The sequence below is a fragment of the Dromiciops gliroides genome, chromosome 1, assembly GCF_019393635.1.
Source record: "Dromiciops gliroides isolate mDroGli1 chromosome 1, mDroGli1.pri, whole genome shotgun sequence".
Classification (NCBI taxonomy): Eukaryota; Metazoa; Chordata; class Mammalia; order Microbiotheria; family Microbiotheriidae; genus Dromiciops; species Dromiciops gliroides.
In genome coordinates, this window is record NC_057861.1 from 630,745,544 (window position 1) to 630,761,913 (window position 16,370).

General features: G+C 45.2%; 1 protein-coding gene across 6 annotated transcripts in view; it reads left to right on the top strand.

Annotated features, from left to right (window-relative positions):
• Window positions 1–16,370, top strand: part of TELO2 (telomere maintenance 2) — a 33,802-nt gene that overhangs the window by 15,490 nt on the left and 1,942 nt on the right. For 5 of the 6 annotated variants that reach the window (XM_043969786.1, XM_043969778.1, XM_043969806.1 and 2 more), the window contains exons 7-20: window positions 137–205; window positions 618–759; window positions 957–1,093; window positions 2,398–2,477; window positions 2,878–2,997; window positions 3,245–3,333; window positions 3,958–4,049; window positions 4,684–4,800; window positions 7,471–7,542; window positions 8,465–8,656; window positions 9,363–9,454; window positions 10,917–11,016; window positions 11,803–11,867; window positions 12,654–12,769. In XM_043969786.1, the coding sequence (XP_043825721.1) occupies window positions 137–205; window positions 618–759; window positions 957–1,093; window positions 2,398–2,477; window positions 2,878–2,997; window positions 3,245–3,333; window positions 3,958–4,049; window positions 4,684–4,800; window positions 7,471–7,542; window positions 8,465–8,656; window positions 9,363–9,454; window positions 10,917–11,016; window positions 11,803–11,867; window positions 12,654–12,769 (1,483 nt within the window). Of the gene's footprint in view, window positions 1–136; window positions 206–617; window positions 760–956; window positions 1,094–2,397; window positions 2,478–2,877; window positions 2,998–3,244; window positions 3,334–3,957; window positions 4,050–4,683; window positions 4,801–7,470; window positions 7,543–8,464; window positions 8,657–9,362; window positions 9,948–10,916; window positions 11,017–11,802; window positions 11,868–12,653; window positions 12,770–16,370 lie in introns of those variants that run through there. The other variant, XR_006353521.1, reaches the window with a different exon arrangement.

Consider the following 16,370-nt stretch of genomic DNA (forward strand, 5'->3'; position numbering starts at 1 on the left):
AGGTATAGATATGATATGCATTTGATTCTGTGTGCCTGCATATGTGAGCAGTTCGCCTTCAGGGCTCTGTAGCCATGGGTGGGGCTTGAGTTCTGAAATTTTTAGTTAGAAAGGACCCATGTGAATTTTGTTGCAGACTGAAGTACTGCAAAACCTCCTCGGGTACCTGGCTTTGGACAGCCATCGGCGCACCCTCCTCTTACAGGTAACTGCTGTTAATTCCTTTTTCATTCCCTTTTGGGCTTTAGGAGGCAGCTCTTCTGAGGAAAGTCATTTGTCTGAGAGTGGTCAAATCCACTGGGCAGAAAGAAGCACAGAGGGGAAGAGGAAGACAATTTATGCACATCTGCCCAGTGGAACACAGCTGTTACTTCTTATTCAGCTGCTGGCTGGCTGGCTTATGAGCTTCTGTTCTTCATATTTTTACTCTTTTATCTCCAGTGACCAAAGCTGAGAATGGTTTTCAGTCTGATATTCTGAGAGGGTGTGTGTGTGCGTGTGTGTGCATGTATGCATGTGTACATGTGTGTATGTACATGAGACTGTATCCTGTGAGAGGAACAAAAGGATGGTTGGGTAAGAGAGATTACACCTGACCTGATGCCCATGTGGAGCAGGTGCTGAAGGACCTCTTAGAGACTTGGGGCAGCAGCAGTGCCGTCAAACACTGTCCAGTGGAGCAGCAGCTTTATGTCAGCAAAGCCATCCTGATCTGCTTGTCCCACCTGAAGGAGTCGGAGATAGAACACATTAGGGAAGGTGAGGGTGCAGGGCTGGGTACAGTCCTCACCTATTATATGAGTGATAGTGGGGAAGAGTGGGGAGGAATTCTAGTTGTCCTGAAAAAGGGGACAGCTGATTTATTCTTCCAGTGGCATCTGGGCAGATGTTTGGACTAGGAAGTATGGAGTTCAGCTCCTCAGTTCTTCTTTGGTTCTGTCCTACATTCATTTCAGAGCTGCTGACCACCATGATGGGAGGTGTGCAGTGCCATATCGAGAGTAGTCTGCCCCAGGTCCGACAGCTGGGAATGATTGTAGCAGAGACCATCAGTTCCCGGATACACTCTGAGGGGCCCCACCTGAAATTCCAGGTGAGCAGGGGAGGGAGCCCCTTCATTCTTAGTGGTTTTTATGGCAACATAATGTGATTGTTCATTTTACTGTGCAGCCCAACTGCAAATAATAAGCTGGTGCCCTCCATTTCTATAACAGTTTTATCTTTTTCAAAGTATTTTTCCAGTTCTTCTCTTAGTTTATGCTCATTGCAACCCTGTAAGGGAGGCAGAACAGGTGTTATTTTTTCCAAGTGACATGAGGTAGCTGAAGGTTAAAGAGGAAAATGACTTGTCCCAAGATCACCCAGCTACTTAGTGTGAGCCAAGAACCCAGTTCTCCTAATTCCCAAGCTTATGCCTTTTCTGTCGTATCATTATCCTTCCTTGAATTTCTTCTCTGGAAGTTGGCAGTTTTTTTCTCCTCTGGGCAGAGGAAACAGTATCATTATCAGTGATCATTGAATGCCTATGGATTTGTTTTTTCTATCCATGACTTGCTATGTTCCAGGCCAGTCCATGGAGAACAGATGGGAAGCTAGGGAACAGAACTGCCTGATTGTACTTATGTGTGGAGTGGCAAGGGTGGAGCCCTCTGAACAAGGGGCTGGATCTGCGATCCACATCAGAACTTCAGGGCTCCAGGGCCTATTTAGTTAACATCCTCTTCCATGGTACCACATAATGTGGTCAGTGGAGTGAGCATCATGAGATAGGGTTATCAAAATGAGATCTAAGGGGCAGCTAAGTGGCACAGTGGATAAAGCACCCGCCCTGGATTCAGGAGGACCTGAGTTCAAATCCAGCTTCAGACACTTGACAATTACTAGCTGTGTAACCCTGGACAATTCACTTAACCCTCATTGCCCACCAAAAAAAAAGAGAGAGAGAGAGAGAGACAAAGCTATAACATGGTCTCTTCCTAAAGGTTAAATATATCTAAGGGGAAGAACTGTCCTAGACTTTGCTCTGGCTTCACTTACTCTCACTACCAAGAATATTGTACCTGTAGTTTTGCTGAATGAAGTCATCTAAACCCAACCCAGGCAGCTTGGTGGTGCTGTGAATAGATCACTGGACCTAAAGACTTCATTTCAAATCCAACCTCAGACACATACTAGATAGATGATCCTGGGCAAGTCACTTCATCTCTGCCACAATTTCTTCATCTGTAAGATGAGGACAGTAATAGCACTTACCTTCCAGGGTTATTGTGAGGTTAAAAGGAGATGATGTTTATAAAACATGATGTAAATGTTAGCTTTCATCTATCTATCTAATTATTATTGTTAATCATTATTGTTATTGATTCTTCTTCTTCTTCTTCATCATCATCATCATAGTATGAAGAAAATAAACTGACCAGAGAATTGTTGTCCTTGGTGAATTTGAAGCCTGTTGAGGCCAGCCCTCCAGCTTCTGGGTAAGTCATTTCCACCCCCTTTGTTCCTTGTATGTTTTCCAGCTAACATGTCATTCTGTTTGTTTTAGAAATTATTGTGTCTGAAGTAGTGTTTGCATCATAGGCATGGAATGTGGGAGTGGGAAATAAATAGGAGCAAGCAAGACCCTTTCTTTTAGTGAATTTAGACCATTAGCTCAGAGGGAAAGACACCTGCACTGGATCCGAGCCTGATCCACTTTTTTTTTTTTTTTGGAGGCAGTTGGGGTTAAGTGACTTGCCCAGGGTCACACAGCTAGTAAGTGTTAAGTGTCTGAGGTCAGATTTGAACTCAGGTCCTCCTGAATCCAGGACCAGTGCTCTATCCACTGCGCCACCTAGCTGCTCTGCTGATCCACTTTTCTTGTTCTCATGTCCACAGGGATTCACAAAGGTCCCCTGTCATGCCAGCACCTGTCGTACAACCAGCCAGTCTGAGCTCAGAGGGTAAAGCATGCGAAGAAGAAGAAAAGGCCCAGGGGTCTGACTCAGATCTAGACAGGTAACATATCCATATTGCTGCCAGGGAACATGTGGTGTTTTGGTAGACCCTGTAAACTGCCCCTCTGAGAGTCATACACTGGGGAAAAGGCGGAGAACCGTGGGATATAGTGATGAAAGCAGTGGTCAATGAGTGTGTCCTCATAGCTATGTAGTGCTCCTTGCCTTTGCCCTTTGGCTGCTAATGGAGATACAGCATGTGACTTCCAGGTTATTTACTGATTTCTCCCTTGATTTTTCTTTGCCAGTGATGACGAATTTGTCCCATATGACATGTCAAGGGACAAAGAGCTGAAGAACACCAAGGCTCCAATGTACATCCGGGATTGCCTGGAAGGTTGGAGATTTCCGTGGGGTCACTCGTTCCTAGGGGCTAGGCGTCCAGCCTGTGGTGGCTGTTCCCCTTTAGTTCTATCCTCAGCCTTTACCTTTGATGCTGCCTTTGACTGACAATGAGAGGATGTCTTTGAGTGGAAGCAGACCATCCTACATTGATTTCATTGTAGGGCTCACTCTCTCGGATGGTCAGGCAGAGCTCTTTTATGTTCAGGGTTTGCTTTCTTTATTCTCTGTATCTGTGTCCACCCACCCCATAGTTTTGTTCCTCTTCCTGCCTAGTCAATTCCACTTGGCCCTTAGTGTCTCTGGCATGTGGGCCCTGTGCAAAACTTATTTCCCTCTTCCCTTCTTTAGCACTAATGTGGAATACCTGGGACAGTATTGAGCCTCTGTGTTCAAGTAGTTAACTCCTTAGTAAACTTTCCCAATTCTAGGGCCTTCCTTGGTTTGGGGGGACTGCTTTGTGCCACTGAGCAGTGAGATCCTTCCTTTGCTTAGGTGGGGCCTTGCTCCTGGAGGTGTGGAAGGGAAGCCACTTCCTACAGCTTTTCTTTACAGACACGGATGGGTCCACCTGGGGCCAAGAGTGGCCTGTCTCAGTGTGTATTTTGGTTTTATGTAGCACTGACAACTTCTGAGGATGTGGAACGCTGGGAGGCGACACTGCAGGTTCTAGAGAGCTTGATCAGAAGGAACCCAGCCGCAACAAAAGAGGTAGGGCTACTTCCAATGACAGAGCCCCTCCCATTTGAGGCGAGGTGCATTCAGATTTCTCAGTGTGGATGACGTGCTGGCAGTGAAGCACGCTCCACCCAGGATCTTTGAAGCCCTGCTTGGATTTCAGCACAGTGCTATGAGGAGGGTAGAAGGCTCAGTCTCTGAGGTTAGCTTGCAACAAGGCCATTTGCATCTGGCTTCTGTTTCTGCCACATTCAGTTTCAGGTTCTCTGCCAGGGACTCTTTTGTGCTCTCTCTTCATCAGCCCCGTGAATAGGACACAGAAGCAGTCACTGGAAGCAGCATAAGAGCAGCATGGCTTAGAGGGCCAGTAGAGCATCCCCTTTGACCTCACTGAAGGGCAGGGAAGTACAAGTTGCTAGAATCTAAGTTCCATTCCTTTATATTTTTGAGGGGAGGGGCACAGCTAGACTATATAAAGGTCATGGGGCATCTAGAATCTTGACTGTCGGTAGCATCTAGAGACTTCATTTCAGGCATACTGAGAACACTCTGTGCTACCATGGAGTTGCCAGGGCTTAGCAGTTTTCCTGGCCCAAGAGTCAGAAGAGGAAGGGATCTCCTAGAGTAGACAGCTGGCAATTCTAATATCTCTGTGTCCCCTGAGCAGGTGAGTACAGAATTAGCCAAGGTACTGCTCCATCTGGAGGAGAAGACCTGTATGGAGGGGTTTGAGAAGTTACGTCAGCGAGCTCTTGTGGCTGTCATTGTCACAGACCCAGTACAGGTAAGTCCCCACCACGGATAGTATGTCCTTAGACATGAACACAATGGTGAACACAATACAGAAAAGCAGTGAGTGTCAATATGGGGACATGGTATATACTTTTTAAAAAAATGAATTTATTTTGGCATGACCAATTCTTGAGGAAATCTTCTTCATCATCTTCGTGATGACGGGGTACCTTTTCTAAAGATTTATCCCTTTAAGGAGACATTCTAGAATTTTCTAGGAATAGAACTCATTGGCCTGTAGTTTTCAGACTCTATTCCCATCCCTTTTAAAAAATTAGGGATAGTAATTTCCAATCTCTAGTCCTGTAGTACCTGAAGTAGGCATGGTATATTTTTAAGAAGGACTATTTCAGGGGGCAGCTGGGTGGCGCAGTGGATGGAGTGCCGGCCCTGGATTCAGGAGTACCTGAGTTCAAATCTGGCCTTGGACACTTGACACTTGCTGGCTGTGTGACCCTGGGCAAGTCACTTAACCCCCATTGCCCTGCAAAAACCAAAAAAACAACAAAAACAAACAAAAAAGGGACTATTTCCTTTTTTTTAAAATAAAATTTTATTGATGTCATTAAAAAATATCACTATAATTGTCTCAGGTATCCTTCCTCCCCTCCCTCCCACCCCCAATCCCATATAACACTGTGGGGGTTTTTGGGTTTTTCTTCAGGGCAATGAGAGTTAAGTGACTTGCCCAGGGTCACATAGCTAGTTAAGTGTCAAGTGTCTGAGGCCGGATTTGAACTCAGGTCCTCTTGAATCCAGGGCCAATGCTCTATCCCCTGTGCCACCTAGCTGCCCCAACAATGTTTTTGAAAGACAAAAAAAGAAGAAAAAGAACAAGAAGATTATTAGTATAACTGATTAGTATACAGAAAAATGTGAAAATATGTGCAGTGTACCACACTCATGCACCTCCTTCCTACCTTGGAGAGTGGTGGGGTACGGTAGACTTGGAGTAGTCTTCTCAAATCTATTCTTAGAGCAATGCTTATTCTTTGTAATTTTGCAACGTTCAATTTTGATTTTTTTTGTGGTTATTCTTTCCATTTACATTATTGCTGTCATTGTGTATATTGTCTTCTTAGCTTTACTTACTTTGTTCTGCATCAGTTCATGTAGAGCTTTCCATGCTTCTCAGTATTTGTCACACACATTTCTTTCTTTTTTTTTTTTTTTTGGTGGGGCAGTGAGGGTTAAGTGACTTACCCAGGGTCACACAGGTCCTCCTGAATCCAGGGCTGGTGCTCTGGTGCTTTATTCACTGTGCCACCTAGCTGCCCCCCACATTATTTCTTTTTTCTTTTTTTTTTGGTGTGAGGCAATTGGGGTTAAGTGACTTGCTCAGGGTCACACAGCCAGTAAGTGTTAAGTGTCTGAGGCTGGATTTGAACTCAGGTACTCCTGACTCCAGGGCTGGTGCTCTATCCACTGTGCCACCTAGCTGTCCCGCCCCCCCCCACCCCAATTATTTCTTGTTCTAATTTTTTTTTTTAATTTTTTTTTTTTTAGTGAGGCAATTGGGGTTAAGTGACTTGCCCAGGGTCATACAGCTAGTAAGTGTCAAGTGTCTGAGGCCAGATTTGAACTCAGGTACTCCTGCCTCCAGGGCCGGTGCTCTATCCACTGTGCCACCTAGCTGCCCCCCCCCCCATTTTTTCTTAAGCACAATAATGTTCTATTATATTTATGTACCATAATTTGTTTAGCCATTCCCCACTGATGGGCATCTACTTTGTTTCCAATTCTTTCCTGTCACAAAAAGTACTGCTATAAATATTTTGGTATATATGGGGATTTTCTGCTGTCAGTAGTCTCTTTGGGGTGTAAGCCTAGTAATGGAATCAAATCTCTAGATCAAGGGTATGGACACCTTAGTCACTTTATATGCAAAATTCCAATTTATTTTCTATAATGATTGCACTGATTTACAGCTCCACCAATAATGCACCAGTTTGGGGGCAGCTAGGTGGCACAGTGGATAGAGCACCAGCCCTGGATTCAGGAGGACCTGAGTTCAAATTCGGACTCAGACACTTGACACTTACTAGCTGTGTGACCCTGGGCAAATCACTTAATCCCAATTGCCTCACCAACCCCCCCCCCCCCCCAAAAAAAAAAAAAAACCAATGCACCAGTATGCTTATTTTCCCACCACTATTATCCCCCCCCCCTACACAGGCATTGACTCATCCTATCCTTGAAATGAAACCTCAGGGTTGTTTTGGTTTGAATTTCTCTTATTATTAGCAATTTGGAGGGTTCTTTCATATGATTCTTAATAGTTTGTGATTCTTTTGAGAACTCTTTATATCCTTTGACCACTTAATCTGTTAGGGAGTGGCTTTTTGTCATACACACAGGCATGCATGCACGCGCGTGTGCACACACACACACACACACATACATATACACACATACGTTAATTGTTTATGTATCTTGGTTTCCAAACCCTTATCAGAGAAATTTGGTGCAAAGACTTTTCCCATTTCACTGCTTCTTGAGAAAGGGCTGTTTCTAACCAGACCAGGATCAAGGTGCCTGTCCCTAGAGATGTAGAGTACTATATAAGCATGTCCAGAGCTTTACTGATGAGCAGAGGGTACCTAAAATTTGATTGGCTTGTCCAAAGCACTGGATTGTGATTTCTCTTTCTTGCCATCTGTAGGTTGCACAATATCTGACTTCCCAGTTCTATGCCATGAATTACAGCCTCCGGCAGCGGATGGACATTCTCGATGTAAGTGGTACCCAAGCTTCATTGTGTCCTCTCCTGTCAGCTCCTTGCGGCATGAAAGTAGTATGTGGGAGCAGCAGATGAACAAAAGAGATGAGGTGGGCATTAGGATATCTGGAGGGCCTGGTGGTAGATGTTGCCAGAGTCTAAGTAGGCAGAGATCAGAACCTCCATGAGGACTTCAGAACAAAATGTTTTGGAGAAATTGAAAAATGAAAGAGGATTGAAGAGTGGGAAAGGTGGGTGATTTTTAGATTGTGTTCTTCAGAGAAAGGGGAAATGGGGCATCCAATAGTGATGCCATAGTTTGTTAATTCCCCAGGATTCCTGTAGGGAGGCAACAGTAGGAGGAGAATGGGGAGGAGCAGATAAATGATTTGGAGAGTAATGTTAATATGCCATGAAAAAAATAACTCCTTTTCTGCATCTTCTCTCTTTCCACCTCCAACAGCAAAACATAATGACAAAGTAGGGTCACACTAATGGATGTAAGGTTAAAGTTTTGTGTTTACACCAATATCTGGCCTCTTACAAAGTATATAAGTTCGGGGCGGCTAGGTGGCGCAGTGGATTAAGCACCGGCCCTGGATTCAGGAGTACCTGAGTTCAAATCCAGCCTCAGACACTTGATACTTACTAGCTTTGTGACCCTGGGCAAGTCACTTAACCCCCATTGCCCTGCCAAAAAAAACAAAACCAAAACCAAAATATATAAGTTTTTGGAGAGCAGAGATTGTATCTTATATGTAGGCTTGTTTGTGTCACTTTGCATCCTTGATTACATAACATGTTAATTTTGGGAGATGAATATTTCCCTTTGGGTCTGGGCATGGGCACTTTTGGACTTGGTATTTTGACTTTCATTACAGCTGTTCTAGTCTTAAAGAGAACAGTAAATTTCCTGGGTCTCTCCCTTTCTTCCCAGGTGTTGGTTCTTGCAGCTCAGGAACTCTCAAGTCCCAAGAGTCTAGAGAAAGTCATGATCCCTGGTCCTCCTGAGCCAGGTATCCAGCTCCTGCCGGCCCCACTGACCCCCAGTCTCAATAAAGTTCCTTCTGAAGACTGGAGGAGAATTGTGGAGGAAAGGATCAAAACCAAGACTCGTCGGTTTGCCAAGGTAGAGCCAGAACCTTTGGGGGATGGAAAAAAACAATGTGGTGGGGGAGGGGGAAAGAAAGGCCAGGGAGGGAGGGGAGAATGTGTGTGTGTGTGTGTGTGTGTGTGTGTGTGTGTGTGTGTGTGTGTGTGTGTGTGTGTGGTGTGTATGCGCACATGTGCATGCATCAGCAGCAGGAAGGGCAAATCTGGATAACATATGCTGCTGCTGACATTCTATGATTTAGAAGTTTATGTTACAAATTGAACAATATGATATGAAGTTTGGGGATAGTCGTACTTAATTTATTTTTTAAATTAAAATTTTGAAGATTTCCATACATCTCTGTTAGTAGCACTTAGCACCTTCCCTTAAGTAGGTTGGGCTGTTGTGTTATATGATCTCTTTTGGTGAAGTGTGAGCCCCTGGGGTGGGGCTGGGGGGAGGGGAGTCTTCCTGTCCTATGTAGCTCCATTCATTTTGCATGCTTTCCATTTGGCACCATTTCCATCATTTGTGATCTGGTCCTGCTCCACAGTGGGCTGAATGCACAGGATCTTTGGAGGGGACATAGGGCAAACACAGGAAATCAAGATGTGCATCTGTAGCAGCAGCAGAGGCTCAGGGCAGGATCAGCCTTGGAGTACCAGCCTTTTGCTTGGCAAGGGTCAGGTAGGGAGGGAGGAAATGGGAAGAGCTGCCATTTAACCCTTAATCTTTATGGCAGGGGCCTTCCAGAGCCGACACAGCAAATGGACCCAACAAGCTTAATTCTGTGGTGGGTTATTTCTTCTTCCCTCTCATTGAACGTTTTGACAGGTGAGTGGGGTTTCCTGCATGCTTGTGTATTAGGATGGATGGGAGCCACAGAGGGCATACTGTTGAATTCAGTAGATTTACTTGAACTGGATGCTCATCAGAGGTGACTAAAGCATGGCTTCTGCCCTCACAAGGGTAGTAATAGTGGTCTCTTTGGTGCAAGAATAAAATGAAGCTCATTCCCAAGTTTGGAGGCCTGGTGGTTTGGTCACTGGGCAGGATTGGCATCTGCTCCTCTCCTGTACTTATGGAGGAGCTGCTTGTATGTGTTAACAATAGTACTTATATCTGTTTTTCAAAGTGCTTCACATCTTTATCACATTTGATCCTCATAATTATTCCTGGGATATGATCTTAGTTTGACAAATGAAGAAGCAGACTGAGAGAGGAGGCAGAATGACTTGCTAGCAGTGACAAAGCCAGGCCCAGAACACAATACGTCTCCTGCCACAGTGGATGAAGTGGTGGATCTGGAGTAGTCAGGAAGACCTGGGTTTGATTCCCTCCTCTTACAAATGCCTTCTACTCTCTGAGCCTCAATGACCACATCTGTAATGGGGATTTTTTTTGGAGTGGGGGGTGGTTTGCAGGGCAATGAGGGTTAAGTGACTTTCCCAAGGTCCCACAGCTAGTAAGTGTCAAGTGTCTGAGGCCGGGTTTGAACTCAGGTCCTCCTGAATCCAGGGCTGGTGCTTTATCCACTACGCCACCTAGCTGCCCCCTATGACCACATCTGTAAGATGGGACTAATACCTGTATTATCTGCCTTATTTGTGAGGTTCAAATGAGATAATGTATTTGCAGTGCTTTGCACATTTTAAAGCATTATCCAGATACCTGTTATTTTCACTAGGCTGTGCTACCTCGGTTTCACTTATGTTTTATCTAACTATATTGAAAACCACTTTATAGGCCCTGTAGCACCTAGTACAGAGTACTGCCTTCTGTAGGTACCCAACAGAATCCTTGGGAGGCAGGGCCGGGCAGTGTGAACACTAGAGGGAGGATTGATGTATCCATAGTGGCCTGAGTACAGAATAGTAGAGAGGAGACTGAGCTTCTCTGGATGGGTGTTCACTTTGTTGGCCCAAATACAATTGTGTGGGGAATTGGGCCACCAGGGAGCCTTATCATTTCATCCCTCTTCAAGCAGTTCAGCCCTAAAAAGGAATTGGGCAGCTGTGAGTCTTTCTCTCTCTCTTTTTTTTTTTTTGCTGCAGATGGGATGGGGGTGGCCTCTGATGTGGTGCAGGGAGCTCAAGGCTCCAGCTTTGGGGCAGCTTTTTCATTTTCTTTGCTTCATGTGATGGAGGAGGCAGGCTTTAAGGAACTTTGTTTGGGGAGTTTCCAAGAAGCCAGTTGCTTCTCCTTGAGTGGGCCCAGAAAGGAATGGACCCGATATCTGGAATCCAAGTTTAGCCAGTCTGGATATGAGAACTCACTCAGTTCTTCTGTATTGCAGGCCTCTGGTGACATTTGACCTTTTGGGAGAGGATTCTTTGGTCCTGGGAAGGCTAGTTCACACCGTGGGAATCCTGATGTATTTTGCCATTAATACCACAGTAAGTAGAGAGGGAGGTATGAAACCTGGACCTGTTCTTGCAATGCTTAGAGCTTCTGCCTACATGGGATGAATTGGGGAAATGGAATTACAAATCCTGAGCAGCAGATGGATTGAAGTTTCAGCTTTCTTAGGAGCCAAGTTCTACTTGAAATTTGACTAAAATCGGGCATTGGATGCTACAGGGAATAACATCAGAGCCAGGAGGGACCTTAAAAAATACTCTAATCTCACCCTCTTTTTTTTTGTTTTGTTTTTTTGGGTTTTTTGTGGGGCAGTGAGGGTTAAGTGACTTGCCCAGGGTCACACAGCTAGTAAGTATCAAGTATCTGAGGACACATTTGAACTCAGGTCCTCCTGAATCCAGGGCCAGTGCTTTATCCACTGTGCCACCTGGCTGCCCCCCCCTTTTTTTTTTTCCTTTTTCCCCCCACCCTCTTATTTTACTAAGAAGAAAACTAAAGCTCAGGGACAGTGAGGACCTTGCTCGCGTTTAGTCTCATCCTTGAACTGGGCCAGGATTGCTCTCAGTCAGCTCCTGAGTAGATGGACACTTGCCTCTGAGCTCAGAGGAGTAAGTGTAGGTATTAACTTTTATTAGCTCTAGAGTGAGATTCTGTTACCGAGCCTTATTCTGGAGCCTGAATAACCTGTTAATGAATCCAGGGAACTGAATGAAAGGCCAGCCCGAGAGCCACTCCGTAGAGGTCACCCTTAATGTTTACCTTTTGCATGCCAATTCCATGGGATGGCACATGTCCTAACAGCTTGATTGATGTGTTTCTAGGCAGCTGTACCAATGGGGAAGGCGCTGTTGGAGTTTGTGTGGGCTCTTCGGTTTCATACAGATGCGTGAGTATCCCTTTTCGGTAGCTCCCTTCCTGTCTTCAAAGAATTTTTTTTCCCTTTTTTTTTTTTTTTTTTTTTTTTTAGTAAGGCAATTGGGGTTAAGCGACTTGCCCAGGGTCACACAGCTAGTAAGTGTTAAATATCTGAGACCGGATTTGAACCCAGGTACTCCTGATTCCAAGGCCGGTGCTTTATCCACTATGCCACCTAGCTGCCCCATCTTCAAAGAATATTGAGATACAATGAGTGGTTGGGGGGAGAACTCTTTTGGTGGGGGCAGTTTGGCATATAAGTAAGCTGCTTAAATATCACACCATCCTTTTCCAGAAGAGAGAAGTATGCAGTCAGGCCTTCAAAGGGACTGGTGTAGATGAGGAACAGCTAAATCTGGGCAGTTCAGGAGGCACAAAATAAAGTCATCACTGATCTCTTTAGGGGTCTAAGTGGAGATTTTTACCAGGTGACCTGCTGGTTCCTTTTGTAGGAGCTTTTGGGGCTGGTAGCCTTCTATTCTAAATAGGTAGTAGAAAAGGTGAGAAGCCTGTGCCCAGCTGTGGGAGTCAGCCTTAGCGGACAGTAAGTAATGTCTCTAGTTAGTCAAAATCTCCAATTCCTGAAGTGCCGTCTTGTGTGCCAGCCACTTTAGGACACAGTGATGATGTTTTTATTTGCTCAGACCTTGGCTCCAGCTGGGGAAACTTGCCAGAGTTAAAGGCAGCCAATGTAGCATGGGGAGAGAGACAGACATTTGAAGCGGACCCGATTCATCCATTTATTGCTGTGTGCTAGGTTTGTGCGTCAAGGCCTCCTGTATGCCATCTCCTCAATACTCTGGAGTGTTCCTGCAGAGCGCCTTCTAGGGGATCTGACAGATGAGCTCCTAGAAACCAGGTCCTGGCTGGCAGGTAAGCCTTACTATATTTACTGAACCCTGCCTGGCATAGGACAGAAGGTGACTGTGGGAGGGACCCCTTATTGGACAGCAATCTTCTGGATAGCTGACTGGAAAAAATGCAGCAGGATGGAGCTGTCAGCAGGGAGAAAAAGACTGACTCCTGACTCAGTGATCTGCTGCTAATAGTAATGACTCAAATCTTTATAGGACTTAATACTTTACAAAACATTTTCCTCACCATATCTGTGTGGTAGTAAGTGTACATGTTATTCTTCCCAATTGCAGCTGAGGAAACTGAGCCTTAAAGTGACTGATCCATGGTCATGCAGGAGTAAGTCCTTTCTTTAAGCCTGGGTCTCCTGTCTCTAAAGTTCAGAGCTTTTCCCATTCTTTCATGTTGTCACAGTCTGGTTCACACAGAGGACCAGCACATGACATTCACAGCCACGTTCCAGACACACGTGGTCAGTGCAAGGCAACTAACAGTAACTACTGTATCACTGACTTGAATTGAATTTCAAAGGAACAGGAAGTTCTGAATTCCTCGTTATTGCTGCCATTTAGGGATCTTGTGAGTGTTCAGGATTATTTATTTCCCAAGACCACGGGAAGGTGGAAAGAGTGATTCTGCCTTGGACTGTCTAGTCTGTTCATGTGGTGCTTGTGAAGAGGGAGGCCCAGCAGTGGGAACCTGAAATGACACGTTGCTGATTTTGGAGAGGAATTCTGGGTGGGTCCGTAGGGTTTCCTTCCAGAGCAGCAGGACATGGCTGCCTGTCACCACAGGGAGTTTGTTTCTAAAATCTACTTACTGGCTCTAACAGGCCAATCTCTTTTAATCTAGATTTCCCTAGGAAATTCTTAAGCCAATTCAGTGATTCAAGTGACTTAATGAATCACCATAGAAGGTTAATTCAGGAGATAGGATCTATGAAGAATGAATTTTCACATCCAGGCCCCCAAACTCCACAGACCTCAGTCCTAATAAACAGAGAGAGGTGGTATACCAGTATGGTGCCTGTTGCCCTCTGGGCACTTTTATTTTAGGAAAAAAAAAATTAACCAAAAATATTTTAACTGATCCTTAATAAATAGGGCTTGAGAATTATCAGCTCATTTTAGGTATAGATGGTTGAGACTGGAGCCTGTGGCTAGCATGTGGAGAACCCTGGTAGCTGATTTCCCAGGTGTCTTCTGTCTTTCTGAGAAGAGACTGAGGACATCCTCCCTAACTTTCTTAACATAGACAGACCTCCTGTTCCTTCCTTTGTCAGTCTCACATGGCTGTCTGTGGAAGAGGTATGCTAGTCCCCAAGTCCATTGTTGCCTTTGTACATTCCGACTTCCCTTGGTTCAGTGTGGCCCTTTCCCTACATTGATTTAATTTGTTCTCATAAAATTTGTTCTTTGCAAATGCTTCCTGCCAATGTCCAGGGGAGGGAATTCCCCTCTTATTCTTGGCAGGTAGGGAGCTACATAGTGACTAGGGGAGGTGGTGGGAAGACTTGACTCTTCAGTTGATGGCTTTTTGGTGCTGCCATTCTTTGTCCGAATGCCCAGAGCTGTGGCAACAGTGCATGAGGCAGAGCCTTCTCCCAGAGCAGCACCAGTCGCTAGGGTGGCATAGAAAGGCACTGATTTTCATTTAGAAGATTGGATAGCTCTGGGTGATGTCAGGCAAATTGAACTCACTGTGCCTTAGTTTCCTCAGCTGCAAAAGGAAGATAATAACTTATTACCTAGTTCACATTGTTGTGGGAAAGTGCTTTGTAACCCATAAAGCGCTACCTAAGCATGAGTAGTTATTCCCGTGACAACAGCACAGGGGAGGGGAGCTTTAAAAGGACATCAAGGGGAGCAGCTAGGTGGTGCAGTGGATAGAGCACTGGCCCTGGATTCAGGAGTACCTGAGTTAAAATCCGGCCTCAGACACATGACACTTACTAGCTGCATGACTCTGGGCAAATCACTTAACCCCCCCATAGCCCCACAAAAAACCCAAAAAAAAACAAACAAAAAAGGACATCAAGGGCAGCTAGGTGGTGCAGTGGATAAGGCACCAGCCCTAGATTCAGGAGGACCCGAGTTCAAATCCGGCCTCAGCCCCTTGACACTAGCTGTGTGATCCTGGGCAAGTCACTTAACTCCAACTGCCTCACCAAAAAAAAAAAAAAAAAAAAAGGACATCGAGGCACTTTGTAGCCATGATGGAGACTTTGGTCCTGTCCTTTTGCTTCCAGGGTAGTGTTGAGCTGGGGTTGGAATGTTGGAGCTAGACTGGCAAAAATAATCCCACTCCCCAGCATGAGTCCTGGCTGGGCAGGACCCAAGGCTGTGCTGGGAGCATATGGCCTGTGCGTACAGGATTTCCTCCTGTGGCCTCCCTGCTGTTCCAGTCTCTCCCCACTTGGACATCCTGAGTGCATCCTGGTTTTTACTTTGCCAAACTCATTAAAATCCCCTGAAATAATAGGTGCCAGCAAAGATTCCCATGCATAGCTACAGGTCTAGGAGATAAGTGGCTTTTGTGGGGAGGAGTTAAAATTCTAGAATTTATCCCAGACTTGCCCTGGGTAAGTCTCCAAATTGTATTCCTCATCCATATAAGAAAGGAGATAGTACTCATTCACTCAATCAACAAATAAAACCCCCCAAAAGTGCCTACTGTGTGCCTGTTGCTTACAAAGTGTGAGGTAGCAGAGGCATCATCCTGAAAGGTGTCATGTCTCTTGAGGTGCATAGACGACCTCCACAGTATTAGCACTGACTTAATGCTCTGAGCTTTCCATATGCCACAGCTGCTGAGATGGCAGAATTCCCCTTCAAGGATAGGTACTTATGTTTACACTTGACCCGGAATCAGGAAGACCTGAGTTCAAATCCAGCCTTAGATGCTTACTAGCCATGTGACCCAGTTAACTTCTACCTCAGTTTCTTCAACTGTAAAATGGGGATAATAATAGTACCTACCTCCCAGGGTTGTTGATAAAATGAGATATTTGTAAAGCTGTTGGCAAAACTTCAAGTGTTATAATCATCATCATTATCGACAACTTTCCACACAGCAAATATAAGGTAAATGCTGACTAACTCTTCCTCCAGAACCAAGTCAGCAGAGCTGATCTTCAGGCCACTTGTTTTACCTTAGGCCTCTCTGTGGCTCCTTTAATCTCTACTTAAGATTGACTAGATAGGAGAGAAAGTTGGCTCTCAACTCAACACTCAACACTCAAATCCACAAAGCCTGAGGTAGCTTCAGTAGATAAAAGGAACCTTTCTTCCACTGAATAGCCTTTTGACTGCTAGGAAGCTTACAGCTGGAGCCCTCTCCCTAACTCACATCACTTGCTAGAATTCTTGTGTCCTTTCCCTGCCCTAGAGTTCCCACTGCCATGATGGCAATTCTTTAGTAGGAAGTTATAAATCCCTTTTTCAAAGATGGGGTGGAGGGATGCTGTCAACTATGCTCTGTGCCTCCAAGGTGCTCTCTCCTTGGAGTCTTAGAGACAAACTTAGAGGGTTTCCTCTGGAAGAATACAGGTAATTACCTGCTAGTCAGAGCAGGAGCTGGGGTAGAGCCAGAGGTCCTTGTGGGCTGCTCTCAGATTTTT